This window comes from Rhea americana, unplaced genomic scaffold (genome assembly GCF_003343005.1).
Source record: "Rhea americana isolate MKP2758 unplaced genomic scaffold, rheAme1 scaffold_22, whole genome shotgun sequence".
Taxonomy (NCBI): Eukaryota; Metazoa; Chordata; class Aves; order Rheiformes; family Rheidae; genus Rhea; species Rhea americana.
The window spans coordinates 2566876-2587790 of NW_028186329.1; the positions used below are offsets into that span (position 1 = coordinate 2566876).

At 36.0% G+C, this 20915-nt stretch overlaps 1 protein-coding gene across 5 annotated transcripts in view; it reads right to left on the reverse strand.

Moving 5' to 3' along the window:
- MCC (MCC regulator of Wnt signaling pathway) overlaps positions 1-20915 on the reverse strand; it is a 209081-nt gene that overhangs the window by 160547 nt on the left and 27619 nt on the right. For 4 of the 5 annotated variants that reach the window (XM_085305365.1, XM_085305364.1, XM_085305366.1 and 1 more), the window contains 2 exons: positions 18586-18833; positions 6462-6673 (listed from right to left, as the gene is read on the reverse strand). In XM_085305365.1, the coding sequence (XP_085161491.1) occupies positions 6462-6673; positions 18586-18833 (460 nt within the window). The remainder of the gene's footprint in view (positions 1-6461; positions 6674-18585; positions 18834-20915) is intronic. The other variant, XM_085305368.1, reaches the window with a different exon arrangement.

Consider the following 20915-nt stretch of genomic DNA (forward strand, 5'->3'; position numbering starts at 1 on the left):
AAAACAGCATAGAGTTGTTGGAGGGGGGGTGATATGGTAATAATTTACCACAGAGAAAGAAATAGTGTCAATATGCTACTGAAGGGAGTTTTCTTGGAAGTTTGTTATTTTCCTCTTGTTCATGTTTATTTCAGTTATGATGTAGTAAGCGCAAAGAACAGAAAAACTATGGTTCACACAACATTGATGAGTCCTGGCAGATCTAATCTAAAACTTCCGCTTTTAACTTATAGGAGAGAAATGAATAAACTGAGCACTATTAGAGGAATATTAAAGCCAAGATCACATAAATATAATGCATAATCTTATTACATCTGAYGCCTGCTTCACATAAACTCCATTACAATGCTGGCTTGAAATCTAAGATGGAAACAGCTTCCCAGAACCCCAAACATACAAGTGTCAAACAAAACCATCTTTATGCCTGCTTTCTGACACACCACGCCTGTTGAATCTATATTCCCATAACCAGTTTAATAACCGTTTAATGGAATCCTTACATTCTATTTTAAGTCTGGCAGAATGGAAACGATGCCTAGCATGGAAGCAAAGGCACAAAAGATAAGTTATCTTGAGCACAAATTTTTTACACAGAGTAGGCTCTGCTGTCCAGACTACTAGAATCAAATTCAACTTCAGGCCTTTCTATCTAGTAGGTTTCCAGTTGAAAAATCATTAAATTACACTTTTACAGTAATAGCTCATATTGACATGAAATAGAAATTGTAGTAACAGTTTCACATAGCCCATGGAAAACAAATAAATGTAGAGACCAGGTTCCAGCAGTTTACCGTAACAGAGTGCACTGGTTCCTCAATGTGAAACAGAACASAAGATTCCTCAACAAAATGATTTGGGAAAAATCAATCTGTACACTAGTAACTGAATTCTGTCTTATCCTACAGAACAGAGATAGAGACAGAGATGGAGAGAAGGAACAAGGGACTTTACCAGAAAAGAACCTGCAAATATTTCTGAGGTATAAAATCATAAAAACCTAAGAAATGAAATGAGAAACTAACAGTACGTTCTCATTAGCAAAGACACCAAACAAAAGTAACCTGCAAACTAACCATTCAATTACCTTTCACAGTACACTTCTGACTTTCAACTTTTTTGGCACTTCTTGTAAAAAATACTTTCCCAAAAGACGTACATGTGTGATTCAATAAAACTCAAACTTACTTTACAATTGATAGCTATAAATTAAACAATGGAGAAAGTTCAAATTTAGGATTGCTGTAAAAGTATTCCTTGACTGAATGAAAAAGGCCAGCCTTCGTGCAGTCATAAATCTCTACGAAATCTCTCCCCTCTTCACCCCATAAAAGCACCTTTGCTTTCTTTAGCAACCAGTAATGCCTCCTGTATTTAAGGTATCAGTTTTAAAACCTATGTTCACCAGCCTAGTTAAAATTAAGTCAGTAATACAGCTTTAAAAAATTACAGTATATAAACAAGGTTGTAAGCTTTTCAGGGAGATAATTTCTATGGGACTTTTGTTTTCAGTAGTATCATTTTCATTCCTTAAATGCTCTAACACTACAGTGACATATTCCAAAGAAAAGTATAAATGAGATGGCTAGCAGACTCCTGTTACCAGCTGATAATCCAACGATATCAGTGACTGAATTAAGTATTCTTTCAAGAATGACATTAATCAGGCATTTCTTCACTAGACTGAGAAGTTTTTCTAAGGAAAGACTGTAAGTCACACAGGCACATCCCCTGGTAGTCACAAAGCAAAAGATACTTGAAATACCTCCTGGTTGTCTTACAGTCAAATTGGGAGGTAAGATATAAAGTAACAAAATAACTAATGTAATGCAATACGGATTGAAGTGCCAGTGAAAGGGCTGGAAGAGGAAAGAGATTAAATTCAGCATTTTAAATCTCAAAACAAAATATCATGTGTGAATAAACCCCAAGCAGCGAGCATCTCTACTTTACTTTCTTTCTAAAGTACTAAGTACGTTTTAACATATTAAGGCATTCCAAGAAATCATTACATAAAATGACAGTCATACTGAAGTTATATGCACCTCTGAGCGCACAAATGGTTACTCATGACTCAGCATAAAACAGCCTATTAATGCTGTTTCAGGCAGTTAGCCAAAATCAGCTGCACTACAGTCTGAAATAAACGTAATACTTAGTGATAATCTTAAATGTGCTATTTTATAACCAGAAGTTATTTATATAAATAGACCACTGCAATCTAGGTTTGGCTGATTATGGAGCAGATCTTCTAGATGGGAAAGAAAAAGCCATCTGTCCCTGAAAAATGTAATAGCAGATTCTGGRGTATTATTAGTCGGTAAAATCCATGTTAACTAAACAGAATAGCTTTCTCAAAACAGCACTTCTGTCTGTCATAACTTGCCGATCAATGGTCTTGGAAAAAGAAGAAAAATCAACAATGTGCCGAGTCTGCCTAACACAGAGTATCACAGTAAGAATATCTGTTCTCAGAAAACACGATACTTCCAAAGACAGAGACACGAATTTCTCTCTATTAATCATAATGATGAGAAGCTAATRCCAATTCAGAGATGGGACAGTAAAAAACAGAACAAAACAAAACAACCCCCCCACACACACACAGACACAGATACTCAGGGTCACATTTTCAGAATGTGTGTGTGCCAGGACTTTCGAAATGAAACCGTTATTTACAGCTGCCAGAAGAGAGGCGTGAAATCATGTCATCATGCCAAATCAAACCATACCAATGGATTTACATGTGTAAATGTAGCTACTTGTGACAACAAGCATAAATCTATCATCTTACCAATGTTGAATTATGACAACAGAAACTAATAGTAAGAACACAGACATGTATGAACTTACATAAAAACAAACCAAAACCATACACATTCTACTCAAAACAGTAAGAAAGAAAAAGTTAATCAGTCTATTTTAACCATGTGCAAAGAGAATGGGAAAGAGAATTAAACATATCCAAATCTTGTTCCTTCGGCTTATTTAACTTCACTGGAATTCTAATGTGAAAGATGCATATCTACATGCTGCCTTGTGTGAAGTTTTCAGAGAACAGAAACACTTTATCTCCTAGAAATGAGTGCTATTCCTCCTGATAGCACAACAGGGAACAAATCAAGACTGAATGGCCTCCTGGGAAGTAAACAGATGCAGCAGCACAAATCAGTTATTTCAGTACATTTACATGACTATTCACATTAGCAATTTGTGTCCAACTTTAAAGCTCCAAGTACAAATAAAAAAATCTCAAATATGCAAATTCCTGACAGAATTCCTTTGAAATACAGGATTTCTTTCCTATCCATGAAAAGTAATTAATTATTTATAACCAGACATAATAAAAGCAAAGCTGATAAATGATTACATTTGGAGCACATCTCCTATCAGTGATATTCACAACAGTATTTAACCAACTGGCATGAACAAGTACATCACCAATAAGTAGTGATGTCAAGTTAAGGTTAGCATGTTAGTTATAAATACTAGAGAAGAGCTATAAGGAGAAATGTTTAACTGTTTAAAATTTAAACATAACAACAGTAGTGGATTGATGTTTCTTTAGCTTTTGCACATGGAAAACTTACCTCAATGCTGAAAGGGGCATGGAGACACTATGTAGTGACTGATGAGTATTACCTATGCTGTACAAGTATATAATCAATCACTACAGGGACATCTTTAGCCTGACTGCATAGTTTTAAATCAAAAGAAGGCAGTTAGAAAAACAAAGCAGGAAATTAAATAACCAGAAATGACACTATACTAGGGAAAAACATTTCAAGACACCCAAGAAAGGGAGGGGGACCCCTCACCACATGGCTGCTAACCAGAAAGTACCTAGCTGATTTATGTTTAGCAACACAGTAATTACTTTGTTAAAAATGTGAATTTAAAGTCTATAAAGAAATGTAAGAACCATTGCTCTCAAAGCATGTGTCCATATGGCCTGTGTAGATGTATCTGTGAGATGTTCAGTTCTCAATAACTGTTTCCTAAGAGTAGGATGACATAGAGAGGCTCTGCTTTGCTTTTTCATAAGCACTCTTAAGAAGAAAAACCTCTCTGGTTAATTTTAGGAGCATTTAAAGTCCTAGAAAGAAATGTCCACATGTTTTTTTAAAAAAATCTTTATCCTTCTATTATGTAGTTTTCCAAAACAAATAAACTTGACTCCCAAAGAGAAGAAATGCAGGCACTAAATCACCATCAGTTTTTTTGAAGTAACCCTGGTTACAGTAAAAAGGGGCCTGCCCAGCTCCTCATCTACAAATGGGAAAGCCCCTTGGATCCATCCATAAAAATATGAAAGCTGAGACCTGTTATTTCTAAAGATGAATGCCTGAAAGCAGTTAGGCTTCTCACTGTGGCAAATGAAATTAGGTAAAAGAATTTGAGAGACAGAGAAGGAAGTACCCATAATAAATCACAGCCCTAAGAAGGCTGCATCTATTTCGTTAAAGAGTCTAAATTTAGACTGCAGTAAGCATGTCCCTCAGTATTAAGAATAGTGTAAATGAAATAAATTGAAAATACATTGAAAACCAAAATAAACCAAAATTCCCTTTCTCTGTCTCCATTTTAATACAGCCAGAGCAAAAATTTACATATGACTCATGACCCCATGCTTAGCAGGAGTCAAATAGAGACATTATTGCAGTCATCTACATATAAATGAGAGACTATTTATTGTATTATTGTTTGAAAGACCATAGGAAATATATTTAAAAGCATAAGCATGACAGATGCTTGTTAAAAAAAAGATCACATGCTTTTCACAGCAGTAAATATCGAAGGAATTTGGAGATGGAAATTAAGAGAAAGCCGTAATACCTGGAGATCTTTATTTCTTATGAGCCTTCAGCATTTTTAAGATTTATACTTTCAGAACAACACAGTAGCCTTCATGCTTTGCATTCTAGAGTAAGACTGCACACTTGTGTCTTTGTATTTGCAAAGGTACAACAGGTTACCAAAGCCAGAACCAAGACTGTGAATCATCATCAGTCAGGAGAATATAGAAAAATGAAATATAAGTACATACCCACCTTGAAACCTAATGCAATAGGTTTCATTACAATGCAATACAGACACAGCAACTCACAGTTTATAAACCATAAACAAGTGTGCAAGCCACCTTTTTTCCTTCAGCTATGTTGCTCTTAAGCAGCTGCATCTAAGCTTCTGTAAAAGAAAATTTTGCATCCTTTCAAATAATCAAATGGGAAACAGCTCATATTTTTCCAAAATTTTAATTTTTAAGCAAATCAATCAAAGCTATGGAATGTGTAAAATTGAACAGGAAATTGTATATTGCTTCACTACCTTCTCTAGAACTAGATTTGCACCTTTTAAATGAATGACCACAACAGCAGTTTTCAGTGTGGGAAAGTTTTAAGTATTGATTTTACCCGCACAGTTTGATTTGCATTTGGCAGTGTCTCCATAGAAATCAGAGAACATAGGCTCAAAAAGAGCTCAAAAAGACATTCAGAAACCTGTGCCCCACAATTTTCAAACCACTTACATATTCACCTATTAGTAGTTTAATTTATGTCATAATCAAGCTAGAGAAACACAACCATGTTATTCAAGGCAGAGTCAAATGCACTGCCAGAGATGTATGGCATGTACTGTTCCTCACTTACCACCAAAGTCTATTATTTTGTTAAAACACATATTAGACTGGCTAGACACGATTTGCTCTTTTACAGATCTAAATGCTGGTTCTTACTCACTTAAAGTTGTTCGCATTTCCAGAAAAATACTGAAACCAATAAATGAAGCTAACTGGTCTATAATTGCTCTGGTCATCCTATTTTACCTTCTTTATAACTGATACACTGTCTATTCATTTTTTGTTCTTTCTAGTTTTAGTACGTTTCTGTTTAACTTTGAAGATCAGAGAGCTTATGATTTACCTCAGTTGATCTCTTACTATTCTTCCTAGCAAAAAAGAGAACACAATTCCCTTAAGGAACCATTGGCCTTAACTCCTTTTCTCTTTACATATGCAGTATTACCTACATATTTTTAATCTGCATGTGGAAACTTTAGGTTCTAGATCAGACCATATCCACAAATATAAACTTTAAAAGGCTTTTAAAAACACTTTTAGAAATTTTTTTGTTGTTAATTTTTGGTATTTAAATAACGCAGCTTAGCGAAGTTCGTTTCTCTCTGTGGCCAGTAATCATTTCCATTAGACATTAACTCTTAAACAGGACATTGGACTAGATGATCTCTTGAGGTTCTCTTCAAACCAGAATTATCTTACGACCTCAGAGATGATACCCACCTACCTACCTAATGGCATGCTGCTAACTGAAAGACAAAGGCAGCCTGATACTGCTTCCAGATAGGCTCAAAGGTTGAATTAATAAGCTTGATCTGGAGGAAAAGAAAGAAAAAAGAAAAAAAAAATCCTAGAGAACTTAAAAGCAGAGGCAAAATGTACTTACAGTGTTGGCAAGTTCTAAATAACTCCCTCCAACAGAGTTGCTAAGATTTGAGGCCTGAGATAGAAGTCTCTGCAGCGCAGCCTGTTGAATTACATTGCTTCCACCATATTCCAATAGCTTTTGCAGGGTAAAGTGACTCTGGAGATCAGGACTCTGAAGATCTCTTGCTCCTGAATCATATTCCCAGCTTTCTCTGGCTCCTGACAGGGCACCTAAAATGCATAAATGGAAAATCAACTTAGTATGGACACTGCATAAAGAACACAGGAATGAGCCTGCATGCCTCTCCACAAAGGAAACAAAAGCAAATAGCTTCCCCACYACTATTCCGTATCTTGCACATGCTGGCAAATCCAGAAGGAAAAAAACAAAGAAAGACCATTTGCAACACACAGGACATTTACCAAATTACAATACTCAGGAGGGAAAATAATAGCATTTGCAAAGACGATTCAGTAAGAATAAAAATAGAATAATTTATAACAGCTACAAACCACAGAAAGAAAATGTGCCAATTATTATTCCAGAATAAAGGGCTGCATTAGTCTAAGTACAAAATATAAAAAATATAATTAACCTATTTTTGTTCACTGAAGCAGTATCAATACAATAAATTAATCTTCTACATGTGCAATTTATTACCTTTTTATGTTAGCACTGCCTTTCTTACTCGTTATCTCAGGATTGCTTGTTATAGTTCAAGTTTCTAGGAAGTGTCAATCACCAGCTGTTTCATTACAAGTAAGTACAATACTATCATATATCATAGATATCGTATATCTAGTACGAAACAATGAGTGCTTCACAGAAAGGTTTTGTATCATGAAGATGTAGGGTTACTGTTTATCTATGTACAGTATTCTCAACTCACCATAACTAGAGCCAGGCTTAAACTCTAAAACAAGAGATTTAACAGTTTTCCAATTTTGTTTTATTGGTTAGCTACTTCATCCTTAGGTGTTTCTGCTTTCCATACAATTGTTTCCTTTTAAAATGCTGCTATGTTATATATTCAACAATTTTCTAAAATATTCCATGGTATACACTAAATTATTTAATAACTCTGGGAAGCATTGTAATATTTCTTACGCAGACTAATGAAGATTATAAACAATTGACTTGTCCAAGAACATATTCTAAGTTAATAAAGGTCAACACAGAATCAAGATCTACAGGCAGAGAAAAACTATAAATTGCTCTATTTGCATGCCACCAGCAAACTGTAAGCAATTGGTAGCAATGCTACCATGATAGCTCAAAAACTGTCCCTTCTTACGAGCTATTTTCTCTCTCTGAAATATTCACTAGCATTCTAAGCGAGTGTTTATTAATCAGCAATTATTACTTAGTAAAATGGCAGGGAACAGTAATATACTATATAATGAACAACTAAGTCAATGCCTTCTCCTCCAAAAAAATTAAAGCTGCAAATGTGCAATGAGAAAAATAGCCAGAAGAGAAGCATGACAGCAACTAATCTGTAGCTTTTGATCAATACTCTTGTAAAGCAGTTATGCATCACAAACCAACTTAAAAAACCTAAAGGTGCTTTCCCTGACTTACTGCAAAGAAAATATGCGAGTCTTTTAAAATATAAACAGAAAATAACAGGAAATAGTTATTTTGTACTAATTATTAAGTACAAAATTACATTTTGTCCTAATATAACTAACATGATTCATTATCACGACTATAGGCAATGATTAAAGACTAAAATTGATTTAATTACTTTTACATCAAGACTATGCATCAGTGTACTTAATCTAGCTTAATTCTGCAAGCTTTCCAAAACAGTCAAACTAAGGTATGACTAATAGCTGTTTCCCATTCTAGCGCATGACTAGGTTGCGATGGGTGTACAGTGTATTGTGTGAYGAAACACAGTGTTAGGTATCTCTGCCCTCTTGTGGCTACAACATCACAAAAACGTTTCCTGCAGAGATGTCTCAGGAACCTAGGAATCCTGCCTTCTTCTAGCTAGACAAGGACACAGGAGACAACCAGGATATCTGCCCAGCTATAGCCACAAAATTAAGAGAGTAGGTTATTATCATGCAAATACTCTTGTTTTCACAGAACTAAATGTATGTTCAGCAGATAATCTGCACTGTAACTGATTTTCTACTAGTCAAAAGACAGTGATCTACAAAAGAGCTCACACCACTAATAACAATAAAATTAAGAACATCAGCTTTTTCAAAAAGACCCCAAAGGGCTTTCATAGATTGCACCATCTGTTATAATACTGAAATTACTTGTGACATTGTGCTGACTCAGAGGTCGCCTATCAGTCAGATGAATATAGGCCCTCCAAGAAAGATGTAACCATTTTAACTCAAGAAGTTTTCTTAAAAGTTCAATTCTGTACACCTGATTTAAAATATACATTCTAAAAGTGCAAGAAGAGACAACTGTCACGGAAGAAGACGTTTCTAGTATTTTACTTCGGGCTTAATCCTAAACTTGGCCAATATTTTCCTAAAAGATTCCAGAACTCATGGCTTTTAAAATCCCATCCTCATGGGATATGCACCCTTTAAGTCTTAACTTAGCGGAGAAATTCTAGGGTTGTCGAAACTGGAACTTCATAATACAGGTGATAATTCAGCATAGATATATACTGCATTTGACATTACATGTGATCCTAGCTCTTTCTCCTTACAGTAATAACCAGAATGAAGGTATGATGCCACACCAAGAGCTAATAGCAGATCTGGTAACCAGGAATCAATAGTTCTTAAATCTATGTTTAAGAACCAGTCTTTACAGAAATGCATACATCCTGTAGTTTTCCTTGTTGTTCTACACTTAAATATAATCACACCATACATGAAATTTCAGTCTCAAAAGAAACAAAATCATTGTGGCATTTCCCGGGTAATAAGCATGCAGCAGAAATGATGCTGCTACAGAGTAGGAAAAAAAAATAGTTGCACAATATTTGTATCAGTCAAGTAACAGAAAGGCATATCATCGTTTTTAAATTATATAATTACAGTTACAATTACACAGTAAGATAGTCAAATATATCCTTAACAGACTGAATGAATACACCAAACTTCTCTAAAAACATAGCATAAATATCACTTTTTGATTAGGCAAGTCCTGAAACATAGCCCAATCCATATGCTTCTGCCAACGGAAGTAGGCAGTGGTTGGCTGCAAGAACCAATCAGAAAAAAATTCCTGYCCCATTTGCTGTCTTCAGCCTTACACAATTTAGGGGAAGAATTACAAATAGAGGAAAAGGAAAAAATCTAGCACGTGTGGAGATGAAGACATATTACTAGTACCACAAGTGTATTTTTTTATTATTTTCAAAGTACAGAAAATTTCTAAACAAAACAGTTCCCCCCAAAACCTAGCAAAAGGTATAGAAATCACTTTAGTTAACACACCTGCAACTTGTCAGTTATTCTATCTCTTGGTACAAGCCTCATAAAATAAGAGTAGTTCTGACATCTACAAATAGAAAACAAAAAATAGACTGAATTTAACTATTTGGAAAACACACTGCACTGCATACAGTGGAGCCACACATACATTTAAAGGGTAAATGTCAACCTTAAAAATGACGCTTGGAACCAGGAATGTTTTCTACGTAAGTATTCTTTTGATTTCCTAGTTTTTCCTAGAAAAACTGAAAATTTGAAGAGACATCGATCTGCTCATTTGAAATACAGTAAACGAAAAAACCCTGCAAATAAGCTCTGATCCAAAGACCAGAAGGGTCAACTTCATACTAAGCCAATCCAACCAGCGAAGAAAAAATTGGGAACTTACTGAAACTGTTTCTGTCATTTTTTCTCTATAACAGAATGTAAATTTTCTCACATCCTGCTCTCTGTGATATTTTTCTCAGAAGAACTGTAAGAATCTAATAGGAAAAAGCAGAAGGATGAATGAATARATGTGCTTTTGTGTTCTCAAAAAACCTTCTGGCAGAACTGTTTGCATCTGGAATGGAAATAAAACCTACTTAAAACCACAAGGAGGCTCTGTGCAAGTCAGGGAACCCACTCCCTTGCAAGAACTAAGGACCTAAAGCTCCAGCTTCACTGTCAATAGCTATTGTACTGTACTTGACCTAAATAGCCTCTCAGTTAGAGTAACTATGTTTCCTATTTAACAGGAAATATACTTTTAAAATCTATTTATTTATGTTAAATCAGATTACAAAACAATATAAAGGATAATACGGCAGCAGATACATGATGATGACTGATTTGTCTCAAGCTTTTGTTTTTGGACAGATATTTAAAATAGAATATGGAACATGTGCAAATAAAAATGATCAAAACTTATGATTGGCAAAAACTGAGGTTTTTAGTCCGCAAGTTCTGCCAGGTATCTATCCTTTTCACAAAAACAAATTCCATGCATTTCTGGAATAYCAACATACAGACTTTCTGATTAACCCCCCCCCCCCAGGCTGCTCAATGAAACACACACTCTTCTTGTTTCTACGCTGCCAACCATCAAGAGTGCAGAAGTGCAGGTCTTCCCAAGCTCCAGTCCTACTTGTAAGACCTCCAGAACCTGAGTTTTCAGATACTTTGCACTGTTGCAGAGATCTGAAATCCCCTGGATTTGTGAGGCAGTGCATACAGTCTAACTTCTCACCATTGACCCTGAAAGCCAAAGGGCCTAGACCACGTGAGGCAGCAAGAAGCAAGACAAATGTCTGAGAGTACTTCACACATCACCAAAGTCATTTGGTGATACGTGAAGTCACACATCAATATCAGTTTTTACAAACAGGAATTTTCCACAAAAATGTCAAAAACTTTTTGAGCAACCCTTGTCATTATATTCTAGACCAATAGAAAAGCAGCTTTTTTATTCCCAGAAGGACTACTGCTTACCACCTGAAATACAGAGAAATTCTGCTCTTTCATTCTGTCTGCTGAGAATGTAGTGGCTTCCTACACACTGGTCAACTAATTATACGTCAGGAAAGCAATTTCCTCTTGGACTATCCCCATCATTTCAGGACATCAAGATGTCCGTACTTTAACTGCAGTGGAGTTTATAGTTTATAAATAAATTCTATTTATTATTGTTATTCCATATAGCTACAAATAACCTCTCACAGACAGGTGGGTGAGAATGTTTATTCAAAAATACAGAAAGTTTTCTCTTAAGCGTCCATTACCAGTTCTAGGAGAATTCAGAATAAAATAGCTTTTCTGTTTTTGAAAAAGACTACATAGACACGTTTTTTTAAATGAACTCTTAACTCAGCATCCAGTCCTAGAACAAGTTTTCATCAGAACTTTTGCAGAAGACTTCTGCAAAAGAGGGAAAACAATCTGCTGTGGAAGAACAGGTATGCAAGATGCACTAAATTTTGAGAATCTCCCTAAGAACAGCATGTTGGATCATTACTAGACCTTTTCCTTCCCATATCTACACCCATATCTGGTTTGATGAACACCACACAGAAGATGTCATGTTARGCTAAGTTATTTCCTCCCTTCTCCGCTTAGGAATGCAAATAAGGATAACAAGCTGTAAAGGAAGGAAACCACAGATAAACAAACTAAGGCAACTTACTCCATAGGAGAAATCTGTTTCATGAAATTATCTAAGAGGATAAATGAACCAAGTTAATTATTTTTGCTTTAAAAAGGAAAATACTTGGACTTCTTAGAAAAATGTATCTGACACTTCTGATAATTTTTGCTTGGATTTAGTGTTTTATAAATAGTTCAATGAAAAAAAKCTCCAAATATTTTTACATTGTAAAGACAAGCAAGAATACTTTGAAAGCATTTTATATGCCATGAGTAATATTATGAATATAAAACACAATGCTCAAGTCCAATAGGTACTTTGGAAGAAGCAATAATCTTTCCTCTCACATTACATTTTTCTCTATACATTAAAGAACCTCCTCAACTTACACTCAAGATGCTCTCAATTTGGATCTGACCTTAATTCACGTGTACCAAAGCAAAAAAACAAAATATTCTCATTTTATTGCTTGGTGTTCTAGGAACTGTAATATTTCAGATTTACATTGGTAATGCTAGAGGTAGGCAAGGTGGAGAGCATGTCACTACATTGGACAGGACAGGTGATGCAGAAATGTTCTGCAAGACAACTTTATTTTACAGAAGCTGGAGAGTGGGATGCATCAACAGGCTCATCCTTGAAGAGCACCAGCCAAATAAAGCACATCCTCTCTGAAAGCCTTTTGTTACTAAAGCTTATTAGAGTTTGCATAGAAAGCATAGGTGGGACAAAAGTTATCAAACAACACTGGAACCCAGTTCCACACTCCATCTGACAAGCCACACCTCCATGTCTTGCTGCTGGAGTTGGCTAAAAAGCATACACAACACTGGGTCATGCAGGAACGTTTACTCCAAATGAGCCAGAGCTGTAGTGCTCTGTAGAGCGGGTAGTGTTGAGAAGGCCAAGGCTGAAGCATTAGCTGCATGCTCTGGTCTCTGACAGTCCTTTCTTGCACTGGTTAGGGGTAGCAGCAACTGCACCAGCTGTTTTAGGTTTCCTCCTGCAGTTGCTCTTCCCTCTTCCCTCCAATATTTTTAAGCTATTTGGTAATTTCAAAGACATCTGACAGTGGTATTAGTGTCTCAAAGACACTGCATTCCTACAATTTCTGTGGAAAGAGACAAGAGCCTCTATTAGTGCTCCTGGTGAGGAGGGAAAAAAAACAAAAAACAAACAAACAAACCACACTGAGAGCTCAGCCTCTAGTAGATATACCAGAGCACGTGCGTGTGTGTGTGGCTGGGGGGGGGGGGGAATTGGAGGATAGAAGGAGGAGGCCACACAAAGAAAAGGAGGTGTATTTTCATACAACATTAAAATAAGTCATGGAACTTTGGGCTGCAAGACATTGTAGATGTTAAAGAACTGCATGGGTTCAAAGATGCATTTCTGGAAGAGAATATCACAGAGAGAGGGAGAAGCGAGGATAGAAGGGCATCTGTGTGTGAGCAAGGGCATGTATGCGCCTTATCAGACACCAGAGAACTCATTCTTCAGGGAAGATTTCTCTTTTGTGTAACTTTATTGGTATTTAATTCCTAATTTACTATGTATTCCATTTTGAAGAAGAACATAAATCAACTGGCAGATATAAATTCCTTGGAAATTCAGCTTCATTTGTACTGCCGCTCATAGAGCTATTTTAAGTTTTTACAAAAACAAAACAAAACTATATTCTCCTGCTCAGCACAGAAATAGCAGTATCAAAGGAATATTTAAAAGTAATAAACTGAACCACTTTAATTAATGTATGTTCATATGTAGTTTATTTCAGCCTAGCAGATATTCACAACAGCTTTTCACAAACAACTCTAGGGTGGAACTTTTCAGAAAAGTCTCCAAAAGAAACTGCAGTACACATACAGGTCTATACAAGCTCTAACCCCTAGTGTTTAATTTAATATAGCCTAAATAAATCTAATAACTGCATCAATTTCTTGGAATTGATTTATTTGCAGTAAGGTCAAATAAGGAGTCCATGCAAGGCAAAAAGCATGGGTCTTCTGCCCCAGTTAGCCTGCCTCTTACACTTATCCGTAAGCCTAATTTCAGCCTGAATGACTACCATTCCTTGGAGTTATTCTCATGCCTGACATATAATGTAAATAAATCACCACACCAGATTTTCAAGGAAGTAGTAAAGAACAGGGGAGCTAGCTAAGAATTAATTACTAATAACTAGCCTCCAACTGTTATGGATTCTTACTTCCATAACTGATCACCTAGCATATGAAAACAGATCAGATCAGTAGGTACAAAAAAATCACTCACATGCCTAAGGAAAGAACATACTGATAAACTACCATATTTTGTTCATCCTCAAAAGCAACAGATACTAGAAAAAAGGCCATCTTTCTCATGGAAAAAAAGGTAGCTTGTCATTTACCTGTGAAGAGCTAGACAAATCTTCACAACATACAATAAACAAATCTAATTCTAACTTTTAAATGAAACACTGTAAAACCATACAATACAAAAAGCTGACAGAAGCCACAGCTGTTCAGATAACTTCCTACCTTAAATCATTAGAGGTACGGTTCTGCTGTTTTACAAGGCTACATTTGCTAAGCCATCCACTTCCATCAGTGGCTAGACTATTCACACAGATTTCATGTGCCTATCACAGTGCCCCTATCTSCAAAACTAGGAACTGTATTAACAGATCTCATCCAACTGAAATTCTCCCCATATTTCCTCCTGAAGTGATACATTAAGGAGTCAGGTTGCATACAGTCATTGCAAGACTCCAGCAATACTTTCAARAGTTATTTTATTCATTTTTATTAGATTTTAAATAATGTCAAAAGAATATTAAATCAACAGAGTTCACATTAAATTTCACTTCCACGAAAATCACTAGTTAGTACTTGAAAAGTAATGTAAAGTTTCCCATGGAGTTCAGTGGCACAGAGTAAGTAGTAACATACAAAACAAGATCCTTGATTTGCTTATTTTCAAGCAGCAAAGGAATCATTCTAATAAAATGAAAAGTGTCCTTATTCAGGCATTTGAATATAAGATTTATTTAAATCTAGTCTTACACTACCTCATTTGATTGTCCAGTTGTCAGAAACAGATGTAAGATTAGCTTACTAAGCATACATATGACTAGGTATTAAGAAACTTGAGTCCTGTATCTTGACTAAAACTCAATCTCCTTACTTCTGCATCCCACTTGGGAACACAGGAGAAGAAACATTTGTTAGGCAAAACAATTAGAATCACCTTTCACCACCAATAAAAACTAACTGGTGAAAAAAAATGTTCAGTAAGCAATTAGGACTTCTCCAGTTATACTCTACTTCACAATGAAGTGCAATAATTACAGGTAACAAAGATAATCTTGGGTTTTTGTTTGTTTTGTTTTAGATACACACCTCARTTTTCACTCTATGAAGGAACTGTGAACATCTACAAGAAAAGCCTGCACAAAATGCTAACTGGTAATCTCCGTGCAATCACATACAAACTTGTGGTGTAAAAAGCCCCATCAGAGAAGATGGATTCCTTTGCTTCAGATAACCAGGACTCCTGCTGCTCAGCGGCAATTAAATGAATTTGGAATTTTTGTAATTTATGTGCTCCATATGGGTATATGATAAAAGCTTTCAAGGGATAGCAGCAGCTGACATCACATGGAAACCAGTCTTGAGAAAAGGCCTATAAACAGTCTTTGAAGAGAAGTATTATTAAAAACAGTGTACCCTGTTGGAAGCAAAAAAACAAAACAAAAAAAAACAAAAACAAAAAGAGCATCCATCAAGTTTATATGTATGTATTAGCACACTATGATGTCTCCTGTCTTAAACAAGATTTGGAAAGTAATAGCAAGCTGGCCAGTATAACAGAATCAACTCTGAACACGGACATGAGCGTGAGCCCTCAAAGACATGAAAGGCACAGAAGCATATGCAGCTCATAAGTCAAGCTTGACTGCAGGTATCATTCCTCAGCTCGTTACGTTCATGCTCTGCACAGTGTTTATATCACTGAGTTACATTACAGTGCTGTTTCCTGGCYTCTGTAAGAGAAGATCTGTAGAACATCTTGGACAGTGCTGCCACAGTGGTTTTACTTTACAATCATATAAAAAGCAGTTGCATTTTGAATGTTATTATTCCCACCCTGTTTTTTGTTTATGTGGGAGAATGCATCCATATGTTTTCCAGTTATTAGCAAGCCTTACAGAATCTTCAAGAATCAAAACAGGGTGAAAGGAAAACAGGAAGTGTATAGGTTTATAACTACAGTATGGTAAAATCAGGCTTCTTGAGCATGGCACAGAATATACCAAGGTAGGACATTCAAAACTATTCCTGAAGCCAATAAACTTTTGGAAAAAAAATAGAGAGAAATATGACAACTCAAAAATAGAGAGAAATATGACAACTCAAAAATAGAGAGAAATATGACAACTCATCGACTTAAAATATGCATTAGACTTCTCTTGTACAATGAAAAGATACTAGCAAACAGGGGAGGAGAGGAAAGAAAAAAAAAGTATGGATTGTCCTGGGAGCAATGGGGACATCAACAAATCTGAATGTTCATCATACGACAGTATTTTTTAGTAGCAGTTAGTAAGATTTCTTTGAGAGATGCATCTGGAGACTGTAATATACAGCTGCCTCCTGTAAAGTTTAGGATGTCTTTTACCCTTCATTATTACAACTCCTAATTGGCAGGACTGTCCAAGAAAGAAGGTTTTAAAGCAGAAATTGTCAGAAACCTCTGACAGCCAGAGGAAGACAGCAAATAGAAGTTTGTATGGCAGTTTGAAGGCAGAAGCATTTTTTTTCTTTTCCAAAAAGACAAAAAAAAAATGCATCTACGGCAGTACTGAAAAAGCAGTCAATATAAAAAAGGCACCACAGATGATTATAAATGTCAGTTGTGAAACATGCATCATCCTTAATCCAATTAAAAAAAAAAAAGACAGTAGGAGCCATCTTGGTTTTGAAGTATTGTTTGGAACATCTCCTGGAGAAGATTCATGGGCTGAATATGCAGTTGAGGCCAAGGATTCTGAAGATATAGTGTAGACCGTGATGGAGAATGGCAACAGGAGTTTCATAACTAAAGAGTTAATCATACACATATACATTTATATATATTTTATATAAAAATATATTTTTTATATATAAATAAAAGAAGGATAGTCAGAAGAAATACTGACTAGAAAGAAGGACAAAAAGGAAAGCAGGACAGGAAAAGAAACCAAATAGCAAAGAAGAAATGCAGTTGTGAAACAGGTCTCCTATGCTGACAATCCAAGATGGAAAACCAATAAAGCATGAAGATATGGAATTCATCAAGGATACAAAGTAAACAAGGAAAATTCAGGTATCTGAGATGACAAGCCAAAAACATGTGCAGAAGGAAGTATGGGAAGACAGTACAACATGAACCCTGCTAAGTAACTAGGAAAAAAAGAAAAAAAAAAAAAAGAAAAAAGAAAAAAAAAGCCACACACACCGGGGGTTTTCAGTTCTAGGAGACTGATTACTAAAAAAAGAAAGACAGGTCAGTTACAAGAGGAGCCAGAATACAGACAGGCAATCTCTCTATGATGCAGATGTCTATCTGATGGTAAAGAATACTCTCAACTTAAATTGAGAAACATGCAGAGAAAGACTACTGCAATGATTAATGGAGCATCTCTCATTAAAAGAATTTTTATTTAAAAAAAAATCTAGACTCATGTAGTAAAACAAACAAAAAAAGGTTGAGGGGATATTGGAATCTCTAAATACAGTCAAAGTTTGATGGCCGCCTTCTGAAGTAGGGGTGTGGGTCAGTTCCTAGATCATGGACCAGCTGTCATATTCAGCCAATACTCACCTGCGTCAGAGCACCAGCAACCTCCTCAGCCCCTTCTGCAGCACCTTGCCCTTGTGGGGTTGACCACAGAAGCTGTTGTCCTCTGGTCTTTTGCATTTGTTATAGGGTGAAAGGAAGCATTTTGTAGGTGTTAACCTTTCCAATCTAATGAAAATTGATCACAATACTAATGAAAACCAGACTCAGTAACACAGACAGTGCCTTCCTATGCCCTGTGTTCCTGCACAGGGCATGAGAAGGGGGTTTTTTGTTGCTTTTTTTTCAGGGCAAAAGGAAGGGAAAACATTACTATTCTCTAAATCTCAGATCCACAAGTAAGTAGATAAATTTTCTAAAGCATTTCAGAAATACTCACATTCCTACAGTATATTATATCTCAAAGACATGAGACTAAGTTTATTTCTCTCTTTGTTTTTAATATTTCTATCTAACTACCTACCTGTTTGGGCTTTCCAGCCAATGAAGAGCTCACTAGGTCTTCAGTTATCAGCTGCACTCTGCAATTCATGTCTTTTCGAGGAAGACTGTTGTCTTGAGCAACTAGGGCTTTTAGAAGAGTATGTTCAGCATATATTCTAGTTCACATTAAGGATGACTAGACCATAACAGTTATAACAGCACTCTAATGTATGAGAAAGTCATGCAAAAGCATATTCACAAAACTGTAGGTAAAATCCTGATGCCAGTAAAAATAGCAGCAAAACTGTCAGGAGTTTACCTATTCTTAGGTCACACCAGTAGAACATTTAAAAGCCATACCTACCTAAACTGTTATCGCTGCTAGTCGGCCAGGAAGCCATCCTATCCCTTAAATTTTTCTTTTTACAAGAGTCATCTGATTTCACAGAAAGCTCCACTTCCTCCTTTCTGATCTCTCGCACCAGTTGCATGCGGCACTGACTAAAATCCTGAAAGGAAATTTTTCCATTTTCATCTGCTCCCAGCTGGTGCATGATCTCAGCGACAGACTCCTCCATATTCAGCTGGCGGCAAACCATCAGCAAATCATTCCTGAGGATATTTTTAGAGGGAGAATAGGGAGGAATGGGAAGATGAAAAGGGAAAGAAAATGGGGGGGGGGGGRAGAAAAAAAAAAGAGAGCGCAATTTAGTTTAGAAGAAAAGGAATACTAACTCTTTAATCTGGAAATGCATTAATACACAGATACTTAAACTCACTAAGCCAACTACGATTTTTGTCCAAACCCTGAGGATGGCAACAGAGTTCAACAGAGAAAGACCACAGAAAGGCAGGCAATATTTTTCTTTAAGCATTAACCTCTATTTTCATACTGTTATTAACATTTCTACAAGTAGAGAAATACACTACAAGGGAGAGCTGAAATTTGCTGTTGATCTTTATAGTGTCTACCTGACTTCCAAACATTCTGACTAYCAAAAGTTTTTAAGAAGCTTACTTGGTCCAACTGTTTAAAGAAAGTCACAAAAGGGAGAGGAGGTAGCTCTCTGGAAAGCACTCTGACACTAAGTATCAGAGGCCAAAAGACAGCTGCAACCAAATCAGCATGAAAGATACTTCCAAAATATAACATATTTACAAATCTGTACAGAGTGCTATCAGAATGGATGCATGCAAATGACCCTAAACATACTGCCAAGGGGGAAGGGAAGGGAAGGGCATGGAGGGAAAACAGTCAAGAACAGTGGGATCAATGCCATTTTCTATTTTGTTTGAAAAGAAAAAAACTTCTGGAATATACCTTAGACTCAATTTGAGGGATAAAATTATTCTGAGGAGAAAATATTCTGAGGTGTTTGTTTCCTACCACTCTCTATGCCTCTTTCCTTCTCAAAATTGAGTTAAGTTGAAGGCTTTAAAAGAATTCTTGACAGTAGCAGTTGGTTAAAAAACACTGCATGAATTAGAAGTTAATTACTAAATAAAGAATGGTGAATAACCATTAACAAGTCCAGTCAAGAAACAATAGTAAAGAACGTACWATAAGTGGACTATTAGGCAAACTTCTAATATTCTACAATTATCATGCATGCCAAGCATGCCAAGCTCATTTCATGCATGCATGAAATACTTAAATAATTTGCTGCAAAGACTAAATAAACCCCTCAAAAAAAAAAAAAAAAAAAAAAAAAAAAAAAAAAAAAAAAAAAAAAAAAAAAAAAAAAAAAAAAAAGGCTGTCTCTGAATGGCAGACAGTCATATTGCCTTTTTCAAAATGTAAAACATCTAAAAAAATTCAGTTCTTGGGCAAATATAACACTGCAAATGTAAGCCAAGACTGCATTGTCTTTCTCAGTCCACAAAGAAAGTGCATCTTTTCCTTTCCAGATGCTCATAGTTTTCCAAAACAGCAAATTTGGTAGACTCAGGCCTGCCTCAATCCACTGCTGCTGYTTAGAACAAGAGTCATCTGCTCACAAAGGGCAGAGCTGAAGTCTCACTTTCTTTTTTCTTTCCATTCTCCTCCCACTCAGTGAATATCCCACTTTACACAGCGAGGGGTACAGGAGCAGAGCAGGAAAGAAAATGTTGAAACCTCTTGTCCAGCAACTGAAGGAAGACAGATACATTATTTACAAAATGCTAACTAGTCAGATTCTAAAAAGAAATGAGTGACCCAATTTACATCTGAAGCAATAGCTGCTTTTTACTACCAAAATTTCCTTAGGGCTGCATTCTGTCTGATTTCAAAATTTAAAAAATTGCCACTATTTCGGCACTCTCACACTTATCTATTTCTTTCCTTTCATCCTTTTCTTAAATACTTGTTTTCTTAAACACCACAACACTACCACAGTGATCATACCGCAAACGGTATAAATATTTCATAGCTTTTGTCTGTTATTCATTTTTACTTTGTACAAGTCTCTGTCACCTCCATAAGGCTCACACAACACATCTCCAAATAGATGTTTGCTTCCTGACCTTGAAAAGGTTTGTCAGTGCTGAGCTCTGCTCAGCTGAGCTCCCTCTAATCATGCAAATATTAACTAAATATCATTTGTAACTTCCGCAGTTTGAGGACACAGCCTAAAACAAACCATAGAAGCATTAAGAAAGATGCAATGAACTACAAAAAATACAAAATCAGAGTCTACTTAAGTAATTCTGGAC